General features: G+C 49.8%; 1 protein-coding gene across 1 annotated transcript in view; it reads right to left on the reverse strand.

The window, feature by feature from the left end:
- Nucleotides 1-22,538, reverse strand: part of GAS7 (growth arrest specific 7) — a 78,894-nt gene that overhangs the window by 34,397 nt on the left and 21,959 nt on the right. Inside the window, exons 2-4 of the mRNA XM_089657914.1 lie at nt 22,061-22,150; nt 18,707-18,822; nt 17,484-17,558 (exon numbers count right to left, since the gene is read on the reverse strand). Of these exons, the coding sequence (XP_089514040.1) occupies nt 17,484-17,558; nt 18,707-18,822; nt 22,061-22,150 (281 nt within the window). The remainder of the gene's footprint in view (nt 1-17,483; nt 17,559-18,706; nt 18,823-22,060; nt 22,151-22,538) is intronic.

The raw sequence follows: 22,538 nt of genomic DNA on the forward strand, positions 1-22,538 counted from the left end.
ACCCCTGTGGGGGCAGGACAGGAAGAAGAGGAGGAGGTAGAGGAGGACATTTGTGCTCAGGAATTATTGAGTGAAATGGGTGGTTTTTCCACTCAGCGGACAGGAGTGGAGGAGCAGGAGCATCTGGTAGAGGAGGAGGAGGAGGAGACAGAGGACCCAGACGCACCGTGGCAGTATGCTGTGGAGATGGAGGCAGGGAGTCCCTCGCATTCCTTGGCACAAATGGCCCATAGCATGCTCGGTTGCTTGCGTAGCGACAGCCGAATAATAACCATCAGACAGAGGGATGACTTTTGGCTGTCCACCTTGTTGGACCCTCGCTACCGGTCCAAAATGGTGGCCTTTTTCACACCTGCTGAGAGGGAGGCCAAAATTACGTACTATAAAAACCACCTATGTAGTCAGTTGGTCTCTGCCTTTGTGCGCCATCGTCCATCCTCAGACACTGTGGGCCCTGTGCGCTCGCGTTCCGCTGGCATGGCAGCAGGGGAGGGGTGGGGTGGTAGGAGCAGTGGCAGCTCCACCAGCAGCGGCTGCCTCAGTCTGCAGTCGATGATGAGTAGCTTTCTTCACCAGCGCAGTGAGGAAACTACTAACCAGCCGCAGCAGCAGCAGCAGCATCAGGTGGACCTGGAGCAGGAGCTCAAACAACAGGCTTGGGCCTACTTGGACAGCACCCTGCCAACCGAGGTAGACAATCCCCTTGACTACTGGGCAACGAAACTTGACCTTTGGCCCCAACTAGCTGAATTTGCCCTTGAAAGGCTGTCATGCCCGGCCAGTAGCGTGGCATCGGAGCGCGTGTTTAGTGCGGCAGGAGGTATTGTAACTCCGCGGAGGACACGACTGTCCACCCAAAGTGTGGAGAGACTCACGTTTGTGAAAATGAATCAGGCGTGGATTAGTCTGGATTTCAAACCACCAGTTCCTGACACAACTGACTAAATCCGCCATGAATCATGCCTCAAACATGTGCCACTTTCAGGTCTCCTCACACTGCTGGTGTGTTGAATTTTTTGACATAGGGTGCTGGCAGATTACGGGCCTCCTATAGCTGCTGCCAGGCCCCTAATCTGCCATAGGCCCCTATATACCACCTCCTCCTGCTGCTGCCAGGTCCAGAGTCTCTCATGGGTCCCTGTACGGCCTCCCATTGCTGCTGTCTCCATCGCCACACTCTGCTGCCATGTGCCACTTTCAGGTCTCTTCACACTGCTGGTGTGTTAAATTTTTTGACATAGGGTGCAGGCAGATTACGGGCCTCACATAGCTGCTGCCAGGCCCCTAATCTGCCATGGGCCCCTATATACCACCTCCTCCTGCTGCTGCCAGGTCCAGAGTCTCTCATGGGTCCCTGTACGGCCTCCCATTGCTGCTGTCTCCATCGCCACACTCTGCTGCCATGTGCCACTTTCAGGTCTCTTCACACTGCTGGTGTGTTAAATTTTTTGACATAGGGTGCTGCAAGATAACGGGCCTCACATAGCTGCTGCCAGGCCCCTAATCAGCCATGGGCCCCTATACCGCCTCCTCCTGCTGCTGCCAGGTCCAGAGTCTCTCATGCCATGTGCCACTTTCAGGTCTCTTCACACTGCTGGTGTGTTAAATTTTTTGACATAGGGTGCTGGCAGATTACGGGCCTCCCATAGCTGCTGCCAGGCCCCTAATCTGCCATGGGCCCCTATATACCGCCTCCTCATGCTGCTGCCAAGTCCAGAGTCTGTCATGGTCCCTGTACGGCCTCCCATTGCTGCTGTCTCCATCGCCACACTCTGCTGCCATGTGCCACTTTCAGGTCTCTTCACACTGCTGGTGTGTTAAATTTTTTGACATAGGGTGCAGGCAGATTACGGGCCTCACATAGCTGCTGCCAGGCCCCTAATCTGCCATGGGCCCCTATATACCGCCTCCTCATGCTGCTGCCAAGTCTAGAGTCTCTCATGGGTCCCTGTACGGCCTCCCATTGCTGCTGTCTCCATCGCCACACTCTGCTGCCATGTGCCACTTTCAGGTCTCTTCACACTGCTGGTGTGTTAAATTTTTGGACATAGGGTGCAGGCAGATTACGGGCCTCACATAGCTGCTGCCAGGCCCCTAATCTGCCATGGGCCCCTATATACCGCCTCCTCATGCTGCTGCCAAGTCCAGAGTCTGTCATGGTCCCTGTACGGCCTCCCATTGCTGCTGTCTCCATCGCCACACTCTGCCATGTGCCACTTTCAGGTCTCTTCACACTGCTGGTGTGTTTAATTTTTTGACATAGGGTGCAGGCAGATTACGGGCCTCACATAGCTGCTGCCAGGCCCCTAATCTGCCATGGGCCCCTATATACCGCCTCCTCATGCTGCTGCCAAGTCCAGAGTCTGTCATGGTCCCTGTACGGCCTCCCATTGCTGCTGTCTCCATCGCCACACTCTGCCATGTGCCACTTTCAGGTCTCTTCACACTGCTGGTGTGTTTAATTTTTTGACATAGGGTGCAGGCAGATTACGGGCCTCACATAGCTGCTGCCAGGCCCCTAATCTGCCATGGGCCCCTATATACCGCCTCCTCATGCTGCTGCCAAGTCCAGAGTCTGTCATGGTCCCTGTACGGCCTCCCATTGCTGCTGTCTCCATCGCCACACTCTGCTGCCATGTGCCACTTTCAGGTCTCTTCACACTGCTGGTGTGTTTAATTTTTTGACATAGGGTGCAGGCAGATTACGGGCCTCACATAGCTGCTGCCAGGCCCCTAATCTGCCATGGGCCCCTATATACCGCCTCCTCATGCTGCTGCCAAGTCCAGAGTCTGTCATGGTCCCTGTACGGCCTCCCATTGCTGCTGTCTCCATCGCCACACTCTGCTGCCATGTGCCACTTTCAGGTCTCTTCACACTGCTGGTGTGTTAAATTTTTTGACATAGGGTGCAGGCAGATTACGGGCCTCACATAGCTGCTGCCAGGCCCCTAATCTGCCATGGGCCCCTATATACCGCCTCCTCATGCTGCTGCCAAGTCCAGAGTCTGTCATGGTCCCTGTACGGCCTCCCATTGCTGCTGTCTCCATCGCCACACTCTGCCATGTGCCACTTTCAGGTCTCTTCACACTGCTGGTGTGTTAAATTTTTTGACATAGGGTGCAGGCAGATTACGGGCCTCACATAGCTGCTGCCAGGCCCCTAATCTGCCATGGGCCCCTATATACCGCCTCCTCATGCTGCTGCCAAGTCCAGAGTCTGTCATGGTCCCTGTACGGCCTCCCATTGCTGCTGTCTCCATCGCCACACTCTGCTGCCATGTGCCACTTTCAGGTCTCTTCACACTGCTGGTGTGTTAAATTTTTTGACATAGGGTGCAGGCAGATTACGGGCCTCACATAGCTGCTGCCAGGCCCCTAATCTGCCATGGGCCCCTATATACCACCTCCTCCTGCTGCTGCCAGGTCCAGAGTCTCTCATGGGTCCCTGTACGGCCTCCCATTGCTGCTGTCTCCATCGCCACACTCTGCTGCCATGTGCCACTTTCAGGTCTCTTCACACTGCTGGTGTGTTAAATTTTTTGACATAGGGTGCTGCAAGATAACGGGCCTCACATAGCTGCTGCCAGGCCCCTAATCAGCCATGGGCCCCTATACCGCCTCCTCCTGCTGCTGCCAGGTCCAGAGTCTCTCATGCCATGTGCCACTTTCAGGTCTCTTCACACTGCTGGTGTGTTAAATTTTTTGACATAGGGTGCTGGCAGATTACGGGCCTCCCATAGCTGCTGCCAGGCCCCTAATCTGCCATGGGCCCCTATATACCGCCTCCTCATGCTGCTGCCAAGTCCAGAGTCTGTCATGGTCCCTGTACGGCCTCCCATTGCTGCTGTCTCCATCGCCACACTCTGCTGCCATGTGCCACTTTCAGGTCTCTTCACACTGCTGGTGTGTTAAATTTTTTGACATAGGGTGCAGGCAGATTACGGGCCTCACATAGCTGCTGCCAGGCCCCTAATCTGCCATGGGCCCCTATATACCGCCTCCTCATGCTGCTGCCAAATCCAGAGTCTGTCATGGTCCCTGTACGGCCTCCCATTGCTGCTGTCTCCATCGCCACACTCTGCCATGTGCCACTTTCAGGTCTCTTCACACTGCTGGTGTGTTTAATTTTTTGACATAGGGTGCAGGCAGATTACGGGCCTCACATAGCTGCTGCCAGGCCCCTAATCTGCCATAGGCCCCTATATACCGCCTCCTCATGCTGCTGCCAGGTCCAGAGTCTCTCATGGGTCCCTGTACGGCCTCCCATTGCTGCTTTCTCCATCGCCACACTCTGCTGCCATGTGCCACTTTCAGGTCTCTTCACACTGCTGGTGTGTTAAATTTTTTGACATAGGGTGCAGGCAGATTACGGGCCTCACATAGCTGCTGCCAGGCCCCTAATCTGCCATGGGCCCCTATATACCGCCTCCTCATGCTGCTGCCAAGTCCAGAGTCTGTCATGGTCCCTGTACGGCCTCCCATTGCTGCTGTCTCCATCGCCACACTCTGCTGCCATGTGCCACTTTCAGGTCTCTTCACACTGCTGGTGTGTTTAATTTTTTGACATAGGGTGCAGGCAGATTACGGGCCTCACATAGCTGCTGCCAGGCCCCTAATCTGCCATGGGCCCCTATATACCGCCTCCTCATGCTGCTGCCAAGTCCAGAGTCTGTCATGGTCCCTGTACGGCCTCCCATTGCTGCTGTCTCCATCGCCACACTCTGCTGCCATGTGCCACTTTCAGGTCTCTTCACACTGCTGGTGTGTTAAATTTTTTGACATAGGGTGCAGGCAGATTACGGGCCTCACATAGCTGCTGCCAGGCCCCTAATCTGCCATGGGCCCCTATATACCGCCTCCTCATGCTGCTGCCAAGTCCAGAGTCTGTCATGGTCCCTGTACGGCCTCCCATTGCTGCTGTCTCCATCGCCACACTCTGCCATGTGCCACTTTCAGGTCTCTTCACACTGCTGGTGTGTTAAATTTTTTGACATAGGGTGCAGGCAGATTACGGGCCTCACATAGCTGCTGCCAGGCCCCTAATCTGCCATGGGCCCCTATATACCGCCTCCTCATGCTGCTGCCAAGTCCAGAGTCTGTCATGGTCCCTGTACGGCCTCCCATTGCTGCTGTCTCCATCGCCACACTCTGCCATGTGCCACTTTCAGGTCTCTTCACACTGCTGGTGTGTTTAATTTTTTGACATAGGGTGCAGGCAGATTACGGGCCTCACATAGCTGCTGCCAGGCCCCTAATCTGCCATGGGCCCCTATATACCGCCTCCTCATGCTGCTGCCAAGTCCAGAGTCTGTCATGGTCCCTGTACGGCCTCCCATTGCTGCTGTCTCCATCGCCACACTCTGCTGCCATGTGCCACTTTCAGGTCTCTTCACACTGCTGGTGTGTTTAATTTTTTGACATAGGGTGCAGGCAGATTACGGGCCTCACATAGCTGCTGCCAGGCCCCTAATCTGCCATGGGCCCCTATATACCGCCTCCTCATGCTGCTGCCAAGTCTAGAGTCTCTCATGGGTCCCTGTACGGCCTCCCATTGCTGCTGTCTCCATCGCCACACTCTGCTGCCATGTGCCACTTTCAGGTCTCTTCACACTGCTGGTGTGTTTAATTTTTTGACATAGGGTGCAGGCAGATTACGGGCCTCACATAGCTGCTGCCAGGCCCCTAATCTGCCATGGGCCCCTATATACCGCCTCCTCATGCTGCTGCCAAGTCCAGAGTCTGTCATGGTCCCTGTACGGCCTCCCATTGCTGCTGTCTCCATCGCCACACTCTGCTGCCATGTGCCACTTTCAGGTCTCTTCACACTGCTGGTGTGTTTAATTTTTTGACATAGGGTGCAGGCAGATTACGGGCCTCACATAGCTGCTGCCAGGCCCCTAATCTGCCATGGGCCCCTATATACCGCCTCCTCATGCTGCTGCCAAGTCTAGAGTCTCTCATGGGTCCCTGTACGGCCTCCCATTGCTGCTGTCTCCATCGCCACACTCTGCTGCCATGTGCCACTTTCAGGTCTCTTCACACTGCTGGTGTGTTTAATTTTTGGACATAGGGTGCAGGCAGATTACGGGCCTCACATAGCTGCTGCCAGGCCCCTAATCTGCCATGGGCCCCTATATACCGCCTCCTCATGCTGCTGCCAAGTCTAGAGTCTCTCATGGGTCCCTGTACGGCCTCCCATTGCTGCTGTCTCCATCGCCACACTCTGCTGCCATGTGCCACTTTCAGGTCTCTTCACACTGCTGGTGTGTTAAATTTTTTGACATAGGGTGCAGGCAGATTACGGGCCTCACATAGCTGCTGCCAGGCCCCTAATCTGCCATGGGCCCCTATATACCGCCTCCTCATGCTGCTGCCAAGTCCAGAGTCTGTCATGGTCCCTGTACGGCCTCCCATTGCTGCTGTCTCCATCGCCACACTCTGCCATGTGCCACTTTCAGGTCTCTTCACACTGCTGGTGTGTTTAATTTTTTGACATAGGGTGCAGGCAGATTACGGGCCTCACATAGCTGCTGCCAGGCCCCTAATCTGCCATAGGCCCCTATATACCGCCTCCTCATGCTGCTGCCAGGTCCAGAGTCTCTCATGGGTCCCTGTACGGCCTCCCATTGCTGCTTTCTCCATCGCCACACTCTGCCATGTGCCACTTTCAGGTCTCCTCACACACTGCTGGTGTGTTGAATTTTTTGACATAGGGTGCTGGCAGATTACGGGCCTCCCATAGCTGCTGCCAGGCCCCTAATCTGCCATGGGCCCCTATATACCGCCTCCTCATGCTGCTGCCAAGTCCAGAGTCTGTCATGGGTCCCTGTACGGCCTCCCATTGCTGCTGTCTCCATCGCCACACTCTGCCATGTGCCACTTTCAGGTCTCCTCACACACTGCTGGTGTGTAGAATTTTTTGACATAGGGTGCTGGCAGATTACGGGCCTCCCATAGCTGCTGCCAGGCCCCTAATCTGCCATGGGCCCCTATATACCGCCTCCTCATGCTGCTGCCAAGTCCAGAGTCTGTCATGGGTCCCTGTACGGCCTCCCATTGCTGCTGTCTCCATCGCCACACTCTGCCATGTGCCACTTTCAGGTCTCCTCACACTGCTGGTGTGTTGAATTTTTTGACATAGGGTGCTGGCAGATTACGGGCCTCCTATAGCTGCTGCCAGGCCCCTAATCTGCCATGGGCCCCTATATACCGCCTCCTCATGCTGCTGCCAAGTTCAGAGTCTGTCATGGGTCCCTGTACGGCCTCCCATTGCTGCTGTCTCCATCGCCACACTCTGCCATGTGCCACTTTCAGGTCTCCTCACACTGCTGGTGTGTTGAATTTTTTGACATAGGGTGCTGGCAGATTACGGGCCTCCTATAGCTGCTGCCAGGCCCCTAATCTGCCATAAGCCCCTATATACCGCCTCCTCATGCTGCTGCCAAGTCCAGAGTCTGTCATGGGTCCCTGTACGGCCTCCCATTGCTGCTGTCTCCATCGCCACACTCTGCCATGTGCCACTTTCAGGTCTCCTCACACACTGCTGGTGTGTTGAATTTTTTGACATAGGGTGCTGGCAGATTACGGGCCTCCTATAGCTGCTGCCAGGCCCCTAATCTGCCGTAGGCCCCTATATACCGCCTCCTCATGCTGCTGCCAGGTCCAGAGTCTCTCATGGGTCCCTGTACGGCCTCCCATTGCTGCTGTCTCCATCGCCACACTCTGCCATGTGCCACTTTCAGGTCTCCTCACACTGCTGGTGTGTTCCATTTTTTGTCATAGGGTGCTGGCAGATTATGGGCCTCCCATAACTGCTGCCAGGCCCCTAATCTGCCATGGGCCCCTATACCGACTCCTCATGCTGTGACGTTGCAACAAGGTGGAATTCAACCCTACATATGTTAGACCGCCTTTACGAACAGCAAAAGGCCATCACAGATTTCCTGATGTTAAAAGCAGATAAAGGTACTCCCTGTGTAACTTAGATGTCAGCCATTGGCAGCTCATGCGTGACACCTGCGCTTGCTCAGGCCCTTTGAGGAGGCCACGCTATTCGTGAGTCGGCAGGACTATGGGATGAACGACGTCATTCCTCTGTTGCACGTCCTGGAACAAATGCTGTTAACAATGGCTGGTCAGGGTGCGGTAGACGTGGCGCACAGATCTCAACGCCACATGGCCCCTGTGGGGGCAGGACTGGAAGAAGAGGAGGAGGTAGAGGAGGACATTGGTGCTCAGGAATTATTGAGTGAAATGGGTGGTTTTTCCACTCAGCGGACAGGAGTGGAGGAGCAGGAGCATCTGGTAGAGGAGGAGGAAGAGGAGACAGAGGACCTAGACGCACCGTGGCAGTATGCTGTGGAGATGGAGGCAGGGAGTCCCTCGCATTCCTTGGCACAAATGGCCCATAGCATGCTCGGTTGCTTGCGTAGCGACAGCCGAATAATAACCATCAGACAGAGGGATGACTTTTGGCTGTCCACCTTGTTGGACCCTCGCTACCGTTCAAAAATGGTGGCCTTTTTCACACCTGCTGAGAAGGAGGCCAAAATAACGTACTATAAAAAACACCTATGTAGTCAGCTGGTCTCTGCCTGTCTGCGCCAACGTCCATCCTCAGACACTGTGGGCCCTGTGCGCTCGTGTTCCGCTGCCATGGCAGCAGGGGAGGGGTGGGGTGGTAGGAGCAGTGGCAGCTCCACCAGCAGCGGCTGCCTCAGTCTGCAGTCGATGATGAGTAGCTTTCTTCACCAGCGCAGTGAGGAAACTACTAACCAGCCGCAGCAGCAGCAGCAGCATCAGGTGGACCTGGAGCAGGAGCTCAAACAACAGGCTTAGGCCTACTTGGACAGCACCCTGCCAACCGAGGTAGACAATCCCCTTGACTACTGGGCAACGAAACTTGACCTTTGGCCCCAACTAGCTGAATTTGCCCTTGAAAGGCTGTCATGCCCGGCCAGTAGCGTGGCATCGGAGCGCGTGTTTAGTGCGGCAGGAGGTATTGCAACTCCGCGGAGGACACGACTGTCCACCCAAAGTGTGGAGAGACTCACGTTTGTGAAAATGAATCAGGCGTGGATTAGTCTGGATTTCAAACCACCAGTTCCTGACACAACTGACTAAATCCGCCATGAATCATGCCCCAAACATGTGCCACTTTCAGGTCTCCTCACACTGCTGGTGTGTTCCATTTTTTGTCATAGGGTGCTGGCAGATTACGGGCCTCCCATAGCTGCTGCCAGGCCCCTAATCTGCCATGGGCCCCTATACCGCCTCCTCATGCTGCTGCCAAGTCCAGAGTCTCTCATGGGTCCCTGTACGGCCTCCCATTGCTGCTGCCTCCATCGCCACACTCTGCCATGTGCCACTTTCAGGTCTCCTCACACTGCTGGTGTGTTCCATTTTTTGTCATAGGGTGCTGGCAGATTACGGGCCTCCCATAGCTGCTGCCAGGCCCCTAATCTGCCATGGGCCCCTATACCGCCTCCTCATGCTGCTGCCAGGTCCAGAGTCTCTCATGGGTCCCTGTACGGCCTCCCATTGCTGCTGTCTCCATCGCCACACTCTGCCATGTGCCACTTTCAGGTCTCCTCACACTGCTGGTGGGTTCCATTTTTTGTCATAGGGTGCTGGCAGATTACGGGCCTCCCATAGCTGCTGCCAGGCCCGTAATCTGCCATGGGCCCCCGTACCGACTCCTCATGCTGCTGCCAGGCCCGTAATCTGTCATGGGCCACTGTTGTCGCTTGTTGGCATATTCCGCTCGTTCAGATGCTCCTTCTCCTGCTACTCCTCTTCACGGATTCCGTCAGCAGTCTTTCTTGGAATCCGTTTCCAAGAGACAACAGTTTGCGAGCACGCACCCGACGGTGCAGAAGCTGAACGTCCTCCTGTCCAAGTTGCTGCTGCCAGGCTCGTAATCTGTCATGCGCCCCTGTACCGCCTCCTCATGCTGCTGCCAGGTCCAGAGTGTGTCATGGGCCCCCGTACCGACTCCTCATGCTGCTGCCAGGCCCGTAATCTGTCATGGGCCCCTGTACCGCCTCCCCATGCTGCTGCCAGGTCCAGAGTGTGTCATGGGTCCCTGTACGGCCTCCCATTGCTGCTGCCAGGCCCGTAATCTGCCATGGGCCCCTGTACCGACTCCTCATGCTGCTGCCAGGCCCGTAATCTGTCATGGGCCCCTGTACCGCCTCCTCATGCTGCTGCCAGGTCCAGAGTGTGTCATGGGTCCCTGTACGGCCTCCCATTGCTGCTGTCTCTATCGCCACACTCTGCCATGTGCCACTTTCAGGTCTCCTCACACTGCTGGTGGTTTCCATTTTTGTCATAGGGTGCTGTATGGCCTCCCATTGCTGCTGCCTCCACCGCCACACTGTGGCTCCACACTCTGGTTTTGGCCCCGTGACTGCCCAAATGAGTGAAGTGTGCGGTGATTCTAAGATCGACGGCACTCATCTGCATGTCATACTGACTGACAGTATTATTTCTCTTCCCCAGCAGACTCCAAGGGCATTTAAATTAAAGGTACAGTGTTCTGCACTAATATTAAGTCTCTCTGAAGCCTAGAAACACCCTTTTTTAAGTTAAATTCACAGCGAATTTATTCGACTCGAATCGAATATTGTCCACGAATTCGCCGAATCAGTCGAATCGAATTTTTCATTTCTTCGCTCATCTCTAATTATAATCTGTCATCTTAAAAGGTTACATACTCTGTACGCCCCTGATGCTGAATGATGGCAGCACAGGCAGTCCAGGTGTCAGCTGCAATTTATTTTAAAGAGAACCTGTACTGTGGAAGCTGTGCCCAAAACAGGCAAGCAGAGGACAAAGGAATAATCGCCAGTATAGCCTGTGATCTCCTTACAGCTGACCATTTCCCTATTACTGATTAACAATACATTGTTCTGCATCGTGTCTCTGTGTGGAGGTGACCATCTTGGTACAGGAGTGGGGCTTTGCATCCTCATGTCAGAGCTGCCCCTTCCCCTCCCCTAATGAGTGGTGATCTGATGAATGGTGGGGTAATGATCCAGATGAAGAAATGCAGATCTACAGAGTGGATGAAGCAGAAGCATACACAGTAAATCCTTGCACTGCAGGTCCTCAGGTACAGTTTTCCCTCCAGCTAGGAGAAGAGTGAGCGGCACGGTAGTGACATCACCAAATCTGGTGAGACTAACAAACAGAGGCAGGTTATCTCACACTGCAGATATACAACTATGAAGCTGCAGATTAGGAGTGCCTAGGCATAGGAAATGCAATTATCAGGAGTACCTAGGCACAGGATAAGCACAGGTATCAAGAATGCCTAGGCACAGGAATTACACAGGTATCAGGAATGTCTAGGCAAAGGTAACACACTGCAATTACAGGAAAAAACACTATTAGGGGTGCCTATGCACAGGAAATACATAGTTATCAGGAGGTCCAAGGCACAGAAAGTGCACATGTATCAAGAATGCCTAAGCACAGGAAGTGCACTGGTACAAGAAGTGCCTAGGCACAGGAAGTGCACATGTATCATGAGTGCCTAAGCACAGGAAGTGCACTGGTATCAGGAATACCAAGGCAAAGGAAACACAATGGAATTAAAGGGGGAAAGGCTGATATCATGGGTGCCAATGCATAGGAAAGGCACAGTTGTCAGAAGTACCAAGGCACAGGAAGTGCACAGGTATCAAAAATGCCTAGGCACAGGAAGTACAAATGTATCAAGAATGCCTAGGGACAGACAGTGCACTGGTACCAGGAGTGCGTAGGTACAGACAGTGCAAATGTATCAAGAATGCCTAGGAACAGATAGTGCACTGGTACCAGGAGGTCCAAGGCACAGGAAGTACATAGGTATCAAGGATGCCTAGGCACAGAAAGTGCACTGGTACAAGAAGTGACTAGGCACAGGAAGTGCACATGTATCATGAGTGCCTAGGCACAGCAAGTGCACTGGTATCAGGAGTCCCTAGGCACAGGACGTGCACAGGTATCAGGAATACCAGGCATAGGAAACACACTGAAATTACAAGGGAAAAGGCTGATATCAGGGGTGCCTATGCATAGGAAACGCACAGTAATCAGAAGGGCCAAGGCACAGGAAGTGCACAGGTATCACAAATGCCTAGGCACAGGAAGTGAACTGGTATCAGGAGTGCCTAGGCATAGGAAGTACACTGGTATCATGAGTGCCTAGGCACAAGAAGTGCACTGACACCAGGAGTGCGTAGGCACAGACAGTGTAAATGTATCAAGAATAGGCACAGACAGTGCACTGGTATCAGGAGTGCGTAGGCACAGGAAGTGCTGCGATATCAGAAGTGCCTAGGCACAGGAAGTGCACTGATATCAGGACTGCCTAGGCACTGGAAGCACACTGATATCAGGACTGCCTAGGAGCAGGAAGCGCACTGATATCAGGAATGCCTAGGCACAAGAAGCACACTGATATCAGGAGTGCCTAGGCACAGGAAGTTCACGGATTTCAGGGGTGCCTAGGTACCAGAAGAGCATTACAAAAGCTAGATTTAAGTACAATTAACATTTCCAGATGTTCGCAGAACAGAGCAAATCTTCATGTCTGAGTTCAGTTGCACAGGGACCCTGTCCAATATCACCGAATGTGTCTTTCAATGGTAACATATACAGAAAGGTTGAGCTCTCTTCTCTATGTATGTAGTGCTCATCTACAGGGAAGCCGGGGTATCTTCTTTCATATCTGAGCAGCAATATGGCAGACTGTGCCCTTCCCCCTCCAAGACATTTCCATAAGCTCCTCCCACATCCACCAGTAAAGCTGTTTGGTCGATGTTTTTGCGAGCTGCCGAGCGCGGCTCAACCTGCCATGACGAACGAGATTATGATTCACTTTTATCACAAAGCTGCTCTACTTCTTTCATGTTTTTAAAAAGCGGCGAGTTGCCTTTAATTGCAAATGGCGGTTTTCCGGCGACGACGATTCCGCCTTTGAACGCGTTTCAAACATCTCAGAAGGCATATTGGATTCTACTTCATTCGCAAACCTAACATGCCAGGATAAGAATCCATATTTTCAAAAAAAAAAAAAAAAGTGACAGTTATTTTCAGTCCAATGAGATCTGAAATGTAGTCACATGACTGAGAATAAAAATCCTTTGTGAACGGAAGATAACAACAGAAAGATACTTTGTCGCTCCAAGCGATGTACGGGATACATTCCGCGAAGCGGGTGAGAGAAGCAGATCACAGGGGATTCTGTACAGGAAGAGATAGAAGTGCCCCGTCATTTATCTGCACAATGGCGGCACGGCGGCGATAATGCTTATCACATAATACAAGCGGCAGGGTTGTCGCTCTGCGGCTGAAATCGCATTGTCCGGCCCCTCCCCTTCCATTGGTTTGTTTTTCCCCAAGATGATAAAGGACTGCTGTTATTGCTGCCATCAGAGGGGGATGGCCAAGGACAAATATCTGAGAAGCCTCTGATGGAAGCTGCCATTCCCACACTGCTGAGATGCATACTAGTACCAAAAGCAATGACAACTCCTAACCCCCGGTTCACATCTATGCGGCCGTGCGGGACGAATTTTGCACGGGCATGAGAGCCCATTAATTTGAATGGACTCCCATTCCTGTGACACGCAGGGAAAGAAGTCCCTGCACTTCTTTGAAAAACGCAGCCCGCACGGGAACCTCGGTTCACGGTATGGTTGGGTTTTCCAGTGCCATTACCCTAGGCTCACATATGTGCGGGTGGTGCTGCTGCGGATGCACACAAAAATCCATGCAGCCGCACCACCCAAACAGAGAATTGCGGACCCGCGGGCGGGTGCCATTAATTCAACCCTAGGTTCACATCTGTGCGGATGGTGCTGCTGTGGATCCGCATGAAAATCCATGCAGCCACAACACCTGCACAAAGAATTGCGGGCCCGCGGGCGGGTGCCATTAATTCTAACCCTAGGTTCACATCTGTGCAAGTGGTGCCGCTGCAGATGCGCACAAAAATCCATGCAGCCACAACACCCGCACAGAGAATTGCAGACCCGCAGGCGGGTGCCATTAGTTGTAATCCAAGGCTCACATCTGTGCGGGTGGTGCTGCTGCGGATCCGCATGAAAATCCATGCAGCCACAACACCCGCACAGAGAATTGCGGACCCGCGGGTAGGTGCCATTAGTTCTAACCCTAGGTTCACATCTGTGTGGGTGGTGCCGCTGCAGATCCGCATGAAAATCCTGCAGCCGCAACACCCGCGCAGAGAATTGCGGACCCGCGGGCAGGTACCATTAGTTCTAACCCTAGGTTCACATCTGTGCGGGTGGTGCCGCTGCGGATCCGCATGAAAATCCGTGCAGCCGCACCACCCGCACAGAGGAATACAGACCCACGGGCGGGTGCCATTAGTTCGAACCCTAGATTCACATCTGTGCGGGTGGTGCCGCTGCAGATCCGCATGAAAATCCGTGCAGCCGCACCACCCACCAGAGAATTGCGGACCCGCGGGCGGGTGTCATTAGTTCTAAAGGCACGCCGCCCGCACTGGAAACTGAAACCGTACTGGGAACCGAGGTTCAGGTGCGGGCTGCGTTTTCCAAAGAAGTGCAGGGACTTCTTCCCTGCGTGTCACGGGCACGGGAGTCCATTCAAATGAACGGGCTCTCGTGCCCATGCAAAACACGGCCCGGACGGCCGCCTTGGTGTCAACCTGGGGTTAGAACTAAAATGGGTCCGCATTTCTCTGTGCAGGTGGTGCAGCCGGCTGCACGGATTTTCAAGCAGATCCGCAGCGGCACCACCCGCACAGATGTGAACGAGGGGTAACTGGTTAAGATTAATAACCAGAAATGCTGCTTCTGTCTGAGGCTTTTCACACAGGTACTGCTTTTTGTTTTCCAGTTTTGGTAAAAAAAAAAAACAATTGTTAGAAAGCTGCTTTTTGATGATGTACTGTCTTGTAAAAATTATTTTTTATGCAACGCATAGACAAAAAAATAACGATAACAATTCTTTTTTTTTTTTAACCCCTTGCCCTGCAGAGGATTCACCCCCCTCTTCCTGACCAGGCCATGTTTTGCGATACAGCGCTGCGTTACTTTAACTGATGATTGCGCGGTCATGCAACGCTGCACCCAAATGAGATTTACATCCTTTTTTTCCACAAATAGGGATTTCTTTCGGTGGTATTTGATTGCCTGTGCGCTTTTTATTTTTTGCGCTATAAACAAAAAAAGACCGACAATTTTGAAAAAAACCCTTTTTGCTATTAAACATGTTCAGTAAAAAAATTAAAAAAATCAAATTTCATCATAAATTTAGGCCAAAATATATTCTGCTCCATGTCTTTGCTAAACCAAAATCTCAATTTGTGTAAATTAATTGGTTTACGTGAAGTTATAGCATTTATGAATGGCGGAATTTTTTTTTTCAACTAGTAATGGCGGTGATCAGCGATTTATAGCGAGACTGCGGCAGGCATTCTGACACAGGGGGGAACTGACTTGGTGTCACCGACATCCCCAGTGACACCAATACAGTGATCAGTGCTAATAAAAAGCACTGACACTGTACTAATGGCACTGGGCAGGAAGGGGCTAACATGAGGGGCGATCAAAGGGTTAACTGTGTGCTGTTTTACTATGTAGTGTAGGGAGAGATCTGTATTGTTTATACACAGGTCTCTCCCCCATTGGAAATCCTCAGAGATCGCTGGGTGCCGGCGGGGAATCACCGTCCAGGACCCAGTGATTAACAGCCGAGGCTGCGAACGGCAGCGCAGGTAGGGCGCGCATGGGCCCCCTACCTGGAAATGCACTATCACATATATATATATATATATATATATATATATATATATGTGATTTTGCGCACCCGTGCCACCCTGTAGCAGTATTTCTGCTAAAGGGCGGCGTGGAAGCGGTTAAAGGTGACAATACCCACTCACGCTCCTGAAGATTTACCCCCCCCCCCCTTCCTGACCAGGCCATTTTTTGCGTTACGGAGCTGCGTTACTTTAACTGACAATTGCGCGGTCATGCAACACTGCACCCAAATGAAATTTATGTCTTTTTTTCCCACGAATTGAGCTTTCTTTTGGTGGTATTTGATCGCCTGTACACTTTTTTTTTTTTTGCACTTTAAAAAAAAAAAAAAAACCGACAATTTGGAGAAAAAAACAATATTTTGGACTTTTTGCTATTACACATGTCCAGTAAAAAAATAAAAAAAATCAAATTTCATCATAAATTTAGGCCAAAATGTATTCTGCTACAAGTCTTTGCTAAAAAAAAAAATCCCAATTTGTGTAAATTAATAGTTTACGTGAAAGTTATAGTGTTTACAAATGGCGGTATAGATACTGGGATTTTTTTTTCTACTATTAATGGAGGCGATCAGCGACTTTTAGCGGGACTGCGGAAGACATTCTGACCCTGGGGGGGAACTAACTTGGTGTCACTGACATCCCCAGTGACACCAATACAATGATCAGTGCTAGAAAAAAGCACTGAGACTCTACTAATGACACTGTTCAGGAAGGGGTTAACATGAGAGGTGATCAAAGGGTTAACTATATGTAGGGAATGTTTTACCAGGGGGGGGGGGGGTGTGCTTCACTGTAATCACAATGATCAGGATGGCTGTGCTGTGTGCCCAAGCTGACAGGGAGGAAGACTAAACAAAACAGTGTTCCTCCCCATCGGAGATGCTCGGTAATGACTGGGTGCCAGGAGGTAATTACTGGCCGGGGCCCGGTGATTGACAGCTGCGGCTGCGAATGGCGGTGAGGGTAGGGTACGAGCAAACCACCTACCCAAAAATGCAAAATCACGTGTATATATGTGATTTTGCGCACCCGTGCTGCCCTGTAGCAGTATTTCTGCTATAGGGCGGACAGGAAGTGGTTCAAAAATTAACAAACAAAACAATTACAAATTAAAATAGTAAAAACAAAAAATATTCAAACCATATTAGAAAATGGGAATATAAAAATAAAACGGCATAGAAAATAATAAAGGGAAAAGGGGAAGAAGGAGGTAAATATGGCTGTTTAGCATACATGAGTTAATATAGGGATAAACAGGAACACATTTAATAAAATAATGTCGTCAGGTTGCTTTAACTGATATCATCTGCAGATAAAAGCTCATTCCTTTGATCTGAAGAAGAATGAAAGAGTAGATACAAAAGTAACAATGTTCCATCGGATCAATGTTTATAAACAATGTTACTTTGTATCTCTCTATCTCCTGTCTGAACAATGTTCATCAACAATGCTACTTTGTATCTCTCTAGCTGTGTCAAATGTTTCATTTTTTTGACAGCAGCATCTATAGTTGCCCTATTTATACAGCAACTCCCAGCTGCATTTTGACAACCGGGAATTGCTGACTGGAGGGAGTGGCAGAAGGACATACTACATACTCCTTGTGCACTTTATTGGGATTTATGGCCATGTGTAGTATGGCCAGTGTCCACAACTGGATACGTTTTCACACACAATTACTCACCCCTCCTCTTGGAATGCCAGTGAATTCTGGGAAAGCTTTGCCAAGTTCTTTGCGTATTCTTCTTCTATCTTTATCCTGCCAATATAAAGGAAAAAGTGCATATAAGAAATTGACGCAAGCAGAAGTGTTTGATGATGAACTGTGTATGTCATTGTGCACAATGGCAGGTGGAATGGGCTTGCTGTGCATTGTGATTTTCAGGGACTGCAATGGGTGCGCCCAACAGTCCTAAAGAGAGGGAACATGTCAAACCCAACTATTCTCAATATGAATGCAGACCAGTCCTTAGCATGCATACAGTGTTACAGTTTGTGCAGAAATGGCAGATATGTCCCAGAAATCTTAACGCTCTTGAGTTACTAAAATCTGCCATATTTAAGAGGTGACTGCATGACTGCAAACAAATTTATGCAATTCAGGTTTTGGGTAGAGATATGCAAAATTGACCATTTTCAGTTTTACCATTTAAAAAATATTTAAGGTGCAATGGACTTTATGAGTTTTTTTTTTATTTTTTGGTATATTCAATCTTTTTTTCTCATTTTTTATTATTCGATTTCTTTTTTTTGCAGAAAGAAAAAGGAAGTAAAAATATAAAGAGGAGCATTTTTTTTAAAAAAACTTTTTTTTGCTTTGTTGTTGAACGGAAAGTTTTTTTTCCCCAACGTGTAATTTTTTAAAATGCAAATTTAGAAGAAAGTTAGAGGCTGATATTGCCAAAGCCAAAACTGATAATTTATCGATAACACCAACTGTCAAAATCACTCATCCACATATTTGAGATATTTCATTACTATGGTGTGGGCAGCCAATGGTAGGCAAATGTGTGTTTAATAAGCAGAAGGGAGGAGATGCAAAAGCAGTTGTAGCTGAAAGGCGTGAAAAAGGAGAAGAGTGTGTAAACTGATTCCCCCCCAAAAAATATTCCCTGATAGAATAGGTTGTGTTTTAGGACTTTCAATATTGGGTTTACAACCTAATTTCTCCAGAATTATTGGACATTACATGCTAAATGTTCACGGCCAATCACCACATTAAGTCCCGCCCCAGAGGAGCTCATTTCATGCACATATGCACTTGTCTGATACTGGTCATAAAGTCTCTTTGCTAATTACTTGAAATATGCTAGCAGATCCCCCCCCCCTGCCCTCCCTCTCAATCCAGTGGATCCTGACACAATCATACAATTGATGTTCTGCAGCTGGCAGCAGAATTTGAATTACCGTTCTCTGATAAATTCAGCCATTTCCTTCTGCATCTGCTTCCCCTTCAGCTGCTTCTGTAGGAGTTCCTCGAACCCAGTGACCATCGTGTTCCCCTGAGGATCCTTCTTGTCTGCCTGTGGAAGAAATGCATCAGGTCAGCGCATGTACCCATTGTGATCAATTAAAAAATATCTCCTCAGTGATGGAACCACAAGTGGGACAATTCACGGGAAGCTCAACACACACAAAAAGTCATCAATCTACTGAGCCGTGCACCAGCTAAAAGCTAAAATCAGACTGGCAGTGGGAAAGTCTGTCCTGTAATTTAATTGTGAGAGAGTCTGACTCTTACTACCAGAGGTAGGTCTTCTTTTTTTTTAAGAAATACATTCAACTTGTATGGGAAATAGAAGGAGATCATTTGATTTTGTCCCATTCACACAAAACGAATGTACCAGCAGTTTTGTTGGATGAATAGCTATGATCATTTTTTCATAAATACACCCTATGGAGTGATGGTCTACGGTGGTCATATATGTAGTTATTTGCCTTTTGTTTTAGTTTTCAGGACAGTATATATTTCAGACTGCGGACTATATGAGGAAATTTAGGCCATTACTCTGTTGCAGAAACAAGTAGACATTACTCTGATTCCGTGGTTCTCTAAGCCAGCAGTTCCCAACGATTGGGCCATGGCCCACTTACAAGCCGCTGCCCCTCTTCTTCCATGTTTCCAGATCCCTTAATCTCCCACAGTGCCTCCCAGATTCCATAGTGCTCCTCAACATTCTATACTGTCCCACAGTGCCCCTGATCCCCCTGAAAGCCCTCAGCTTCCCACAGTGCCTGCTGCAGAGCCTCCAGCCCTCCACAATGCCCCCAACCTCCAACAGTATCCTGCACTGCTCTTAACCTCTTCCAGAAACCTCATACCCTACAGGGCCACCAGATCTGCAGAAGATTTCCCTAACCCCCTCCAAAATCCCCTACTTTCTCCACAGTGATACCAAACCCCATGCAGAGCCTTCAAGCATTTCAATAAATGTTTTGCACGCCTATACTTTTATTGTGTGAATATAAACATTATTTTTTACTGTTTGCCATGGAAGGTTTTGGAAGATTTTATCGGGCCATGATCTCAAAAAGGTTGAGAACCATGGGTCTTGGCCATTTTCTATGTATTTACTGAAATATTTCTGTATACTGCAGACTATATTAGGAATTTGAAAGCTATTACTCAATTGAAGTAACAATTACAAATTATTCTGATTTCAGGGATCTCTAGTCAAGTGGTTCCCAACCACCAAGCTTCCCCAGTGCCTCTCAGGTCACATAGTGCCTTCCAACCTCCCATAGTGGCCTACAGTGGCTTCTGAGAATGCTCAGCCTCCACGGTACCCCCAACCTCTCACAGTGCTGCAGGGCCTCCCACATTGCCCCCCAGCCTACTGCAGATCCTGCATCCCTCAACAGTGCCCCAACCTCCAACAATGTCCCACAGTGCCCCTCAACTTACCACAGTGCTTCCCAGTTCCCTTCAGAAACCTCATCCTTACAGGGCCATCAAGTATGTTGCAGAGATCCCTAACCCCCTCCACAACCCACTCTCCCTACCCCCAAGTAACATCCAGCCCCATCCACAGCCTCCCTGCAATTTAATGCATGTGCTACATTCCCATACTTTTATTGTTTGACTTTATTCGTTACTGTTTAGGCATGGAAGGTTTTGGAAGAATTTACCTGGCTTGGTCTCAAAAACATTTGGGAACCACTGCTCTAAGATATGTTCTATGTAATTAATATAAATATTTCCATATATTTAAGACTCCAGACTATTAGGCATTTGAAGGCTATTACTCTATTGGAGTGACAATTATACATTATTCTAATTCTGACGTTCTCTAGGCCAGTGGTTTCCAGCCACTAAGCCATGGCCTCTCATCTCTTGGGCCTCCAGCCAGCTCTAGTTCCCTTAAACATTCACAGTACTTCCTACCCCCAGAGTGTCCCCCAACCTCCCATAGTGGCTCAAAAAGCTCCCAGACCCCCTGAGAACCCTCAGTCTGCACAGTTCCTCCTAACCTCCCACCATGCACTTCAGTCTCTCAATAGTACCCACTAGTCCTCTGCATATCCTTAAGCCCTGCACAGTGCCCCCAACCTACAACAGTGTCCCACAGTGCCCTCCAAACTCCCACAGTGCTTTCCAGCCCTCTCCCGAAATGTCATCCCATATATTGCTCACAGTGACACCCAACCCCATCCAGAGCATTTCAATATATGTTTTGCATCCCTATACTTTTGGGCATGTATAAACGTTATTTGTTACTGTTGGGGCATGGAAGGTTTTAGGAAAATTTACCAGGCTCTAGTGACAAAAATGTTGAGAACCATGGGTATTGGCCATTTTCTATGTATTTACTGAAATATTTCTCTTTATTGTAGACTCCAGACTATATTTAGAATTTGAAGGCTGTTACACAATTGTAGTAACAATTGTACATTATTCTGATTGCAGGATTCTGTAGGTTAGGGTTCTCAGGCTGTGGCCCACTGGCAAACTGTGGACTCCCATCTCCTGGTCCCCCATCCAGCTGCATTTCTCTAAACCTCCCATGGTGCCACCCAACCTCCTGTAGTGGCCCACAGTGCCCTCAGGTGCTCTGAGAAGCCTCAACAGTGCCACCCAACCTCTCACAGTAATGAGCAGCCTCCCATAGTGCTCTCCCAACCCGCTGCAGATCTTCCAGCCCTCCACAATGCCACCCAACCATCCAAAAAACTAATTCCTACATGGCCACCAGGTCTGCTGCAGAGTCCCCTAACCACCTCCAGAACTCCCATCCCACCCCAGTGACACCCAGCCTCATCCAGAGCCTTCCAGTATTTCAATACATGTTTTACATTCCTATACTTTTATTGTGTGAATATAAACGTTATGCTTTACTGCTGGGGCATAGCAGGTTTTGGGAGAATTTGTTGAGCCCTGGTTCTCTGGTGGAGAACACCTTTTTAAAATGTATCTAACTGGAATATTTGTGGTCATATTGGGAAGAGAAGTATTTCCACGGTATGGTGCCAGATTTTTCACCTTAAAGATCTTGGGGACTCTAACAATCTTGATTGTGGTGTTTTGGTGTCCCTGGGGCCCTTTTTACCCGTCTCATTAATACAGCCCCGTCAGCCATTGTCCTTTCTTGTATCAAATTTTAATTGATTCCTGATAATAAATGTCAATTTGACGTTTTCCGGCCTGTCTGCCCGGCATCGCCTGATAAGAGAATTATTCTGTTGATAGCTCCGTCTATAGTGATCTGGCTCCGCTCATCTGTGAAAACTCTAATTCCTTTAATACATTAGAAGTTCACTTACCCAGAAGTAATCGCAGTAACTCCACTCTCCGGGTTTTAACAGCTGTTGTTCCGGCATGGTGTCCGGGTGCGGGAACGTCACACAGTTTATCTGCCAATAAGAAAAACACCCTTCAGTTATGTCTGTCCAGTGTCACCTCACGGCTATATATACACAATTCACGCTGTGACTAATGTACAGGTATAACAAATATGGGGTCCTGTCACACAATTAACGAGGACCTGTCATCAAATGTATTAAATGCAGCATGCCAAGTGATGTGTCAGTATAACTCTTCCAGGTATTTATTATCTGCCATTGAGATCACAGTGCTCCCCCTGACAACCCCTTTGTCTGCTTTTCTCCCCAGAAGAACAGCGCCATCTTTATTCAGCCATCATCCAATGTCACCCATTACTTGCTGGACCATGATGCTGGCTCAGAGATGACTTAGTCGTGTAAAGTCTGGTGTCTGTTCAGTTCTGTGTTTACAAATGTC

The sequence above is a fragment of the Staurois parvus genome, unplaced genomic scaffold (genome assembly GCF_062004578.1).
Source record: "Staurois parvus isolate SC_StPar_1 unplaced genomic scaffold, SC_StPar_1.0 ptg001041l, whole genome shotgun sequence".
NCBI classification, from domain to species: domain Eukaryota; kingdom Metazoa; phylum Chordata; class Amphibia; order Anura; family Ranidae; genus Staurois; species Staurois parvus.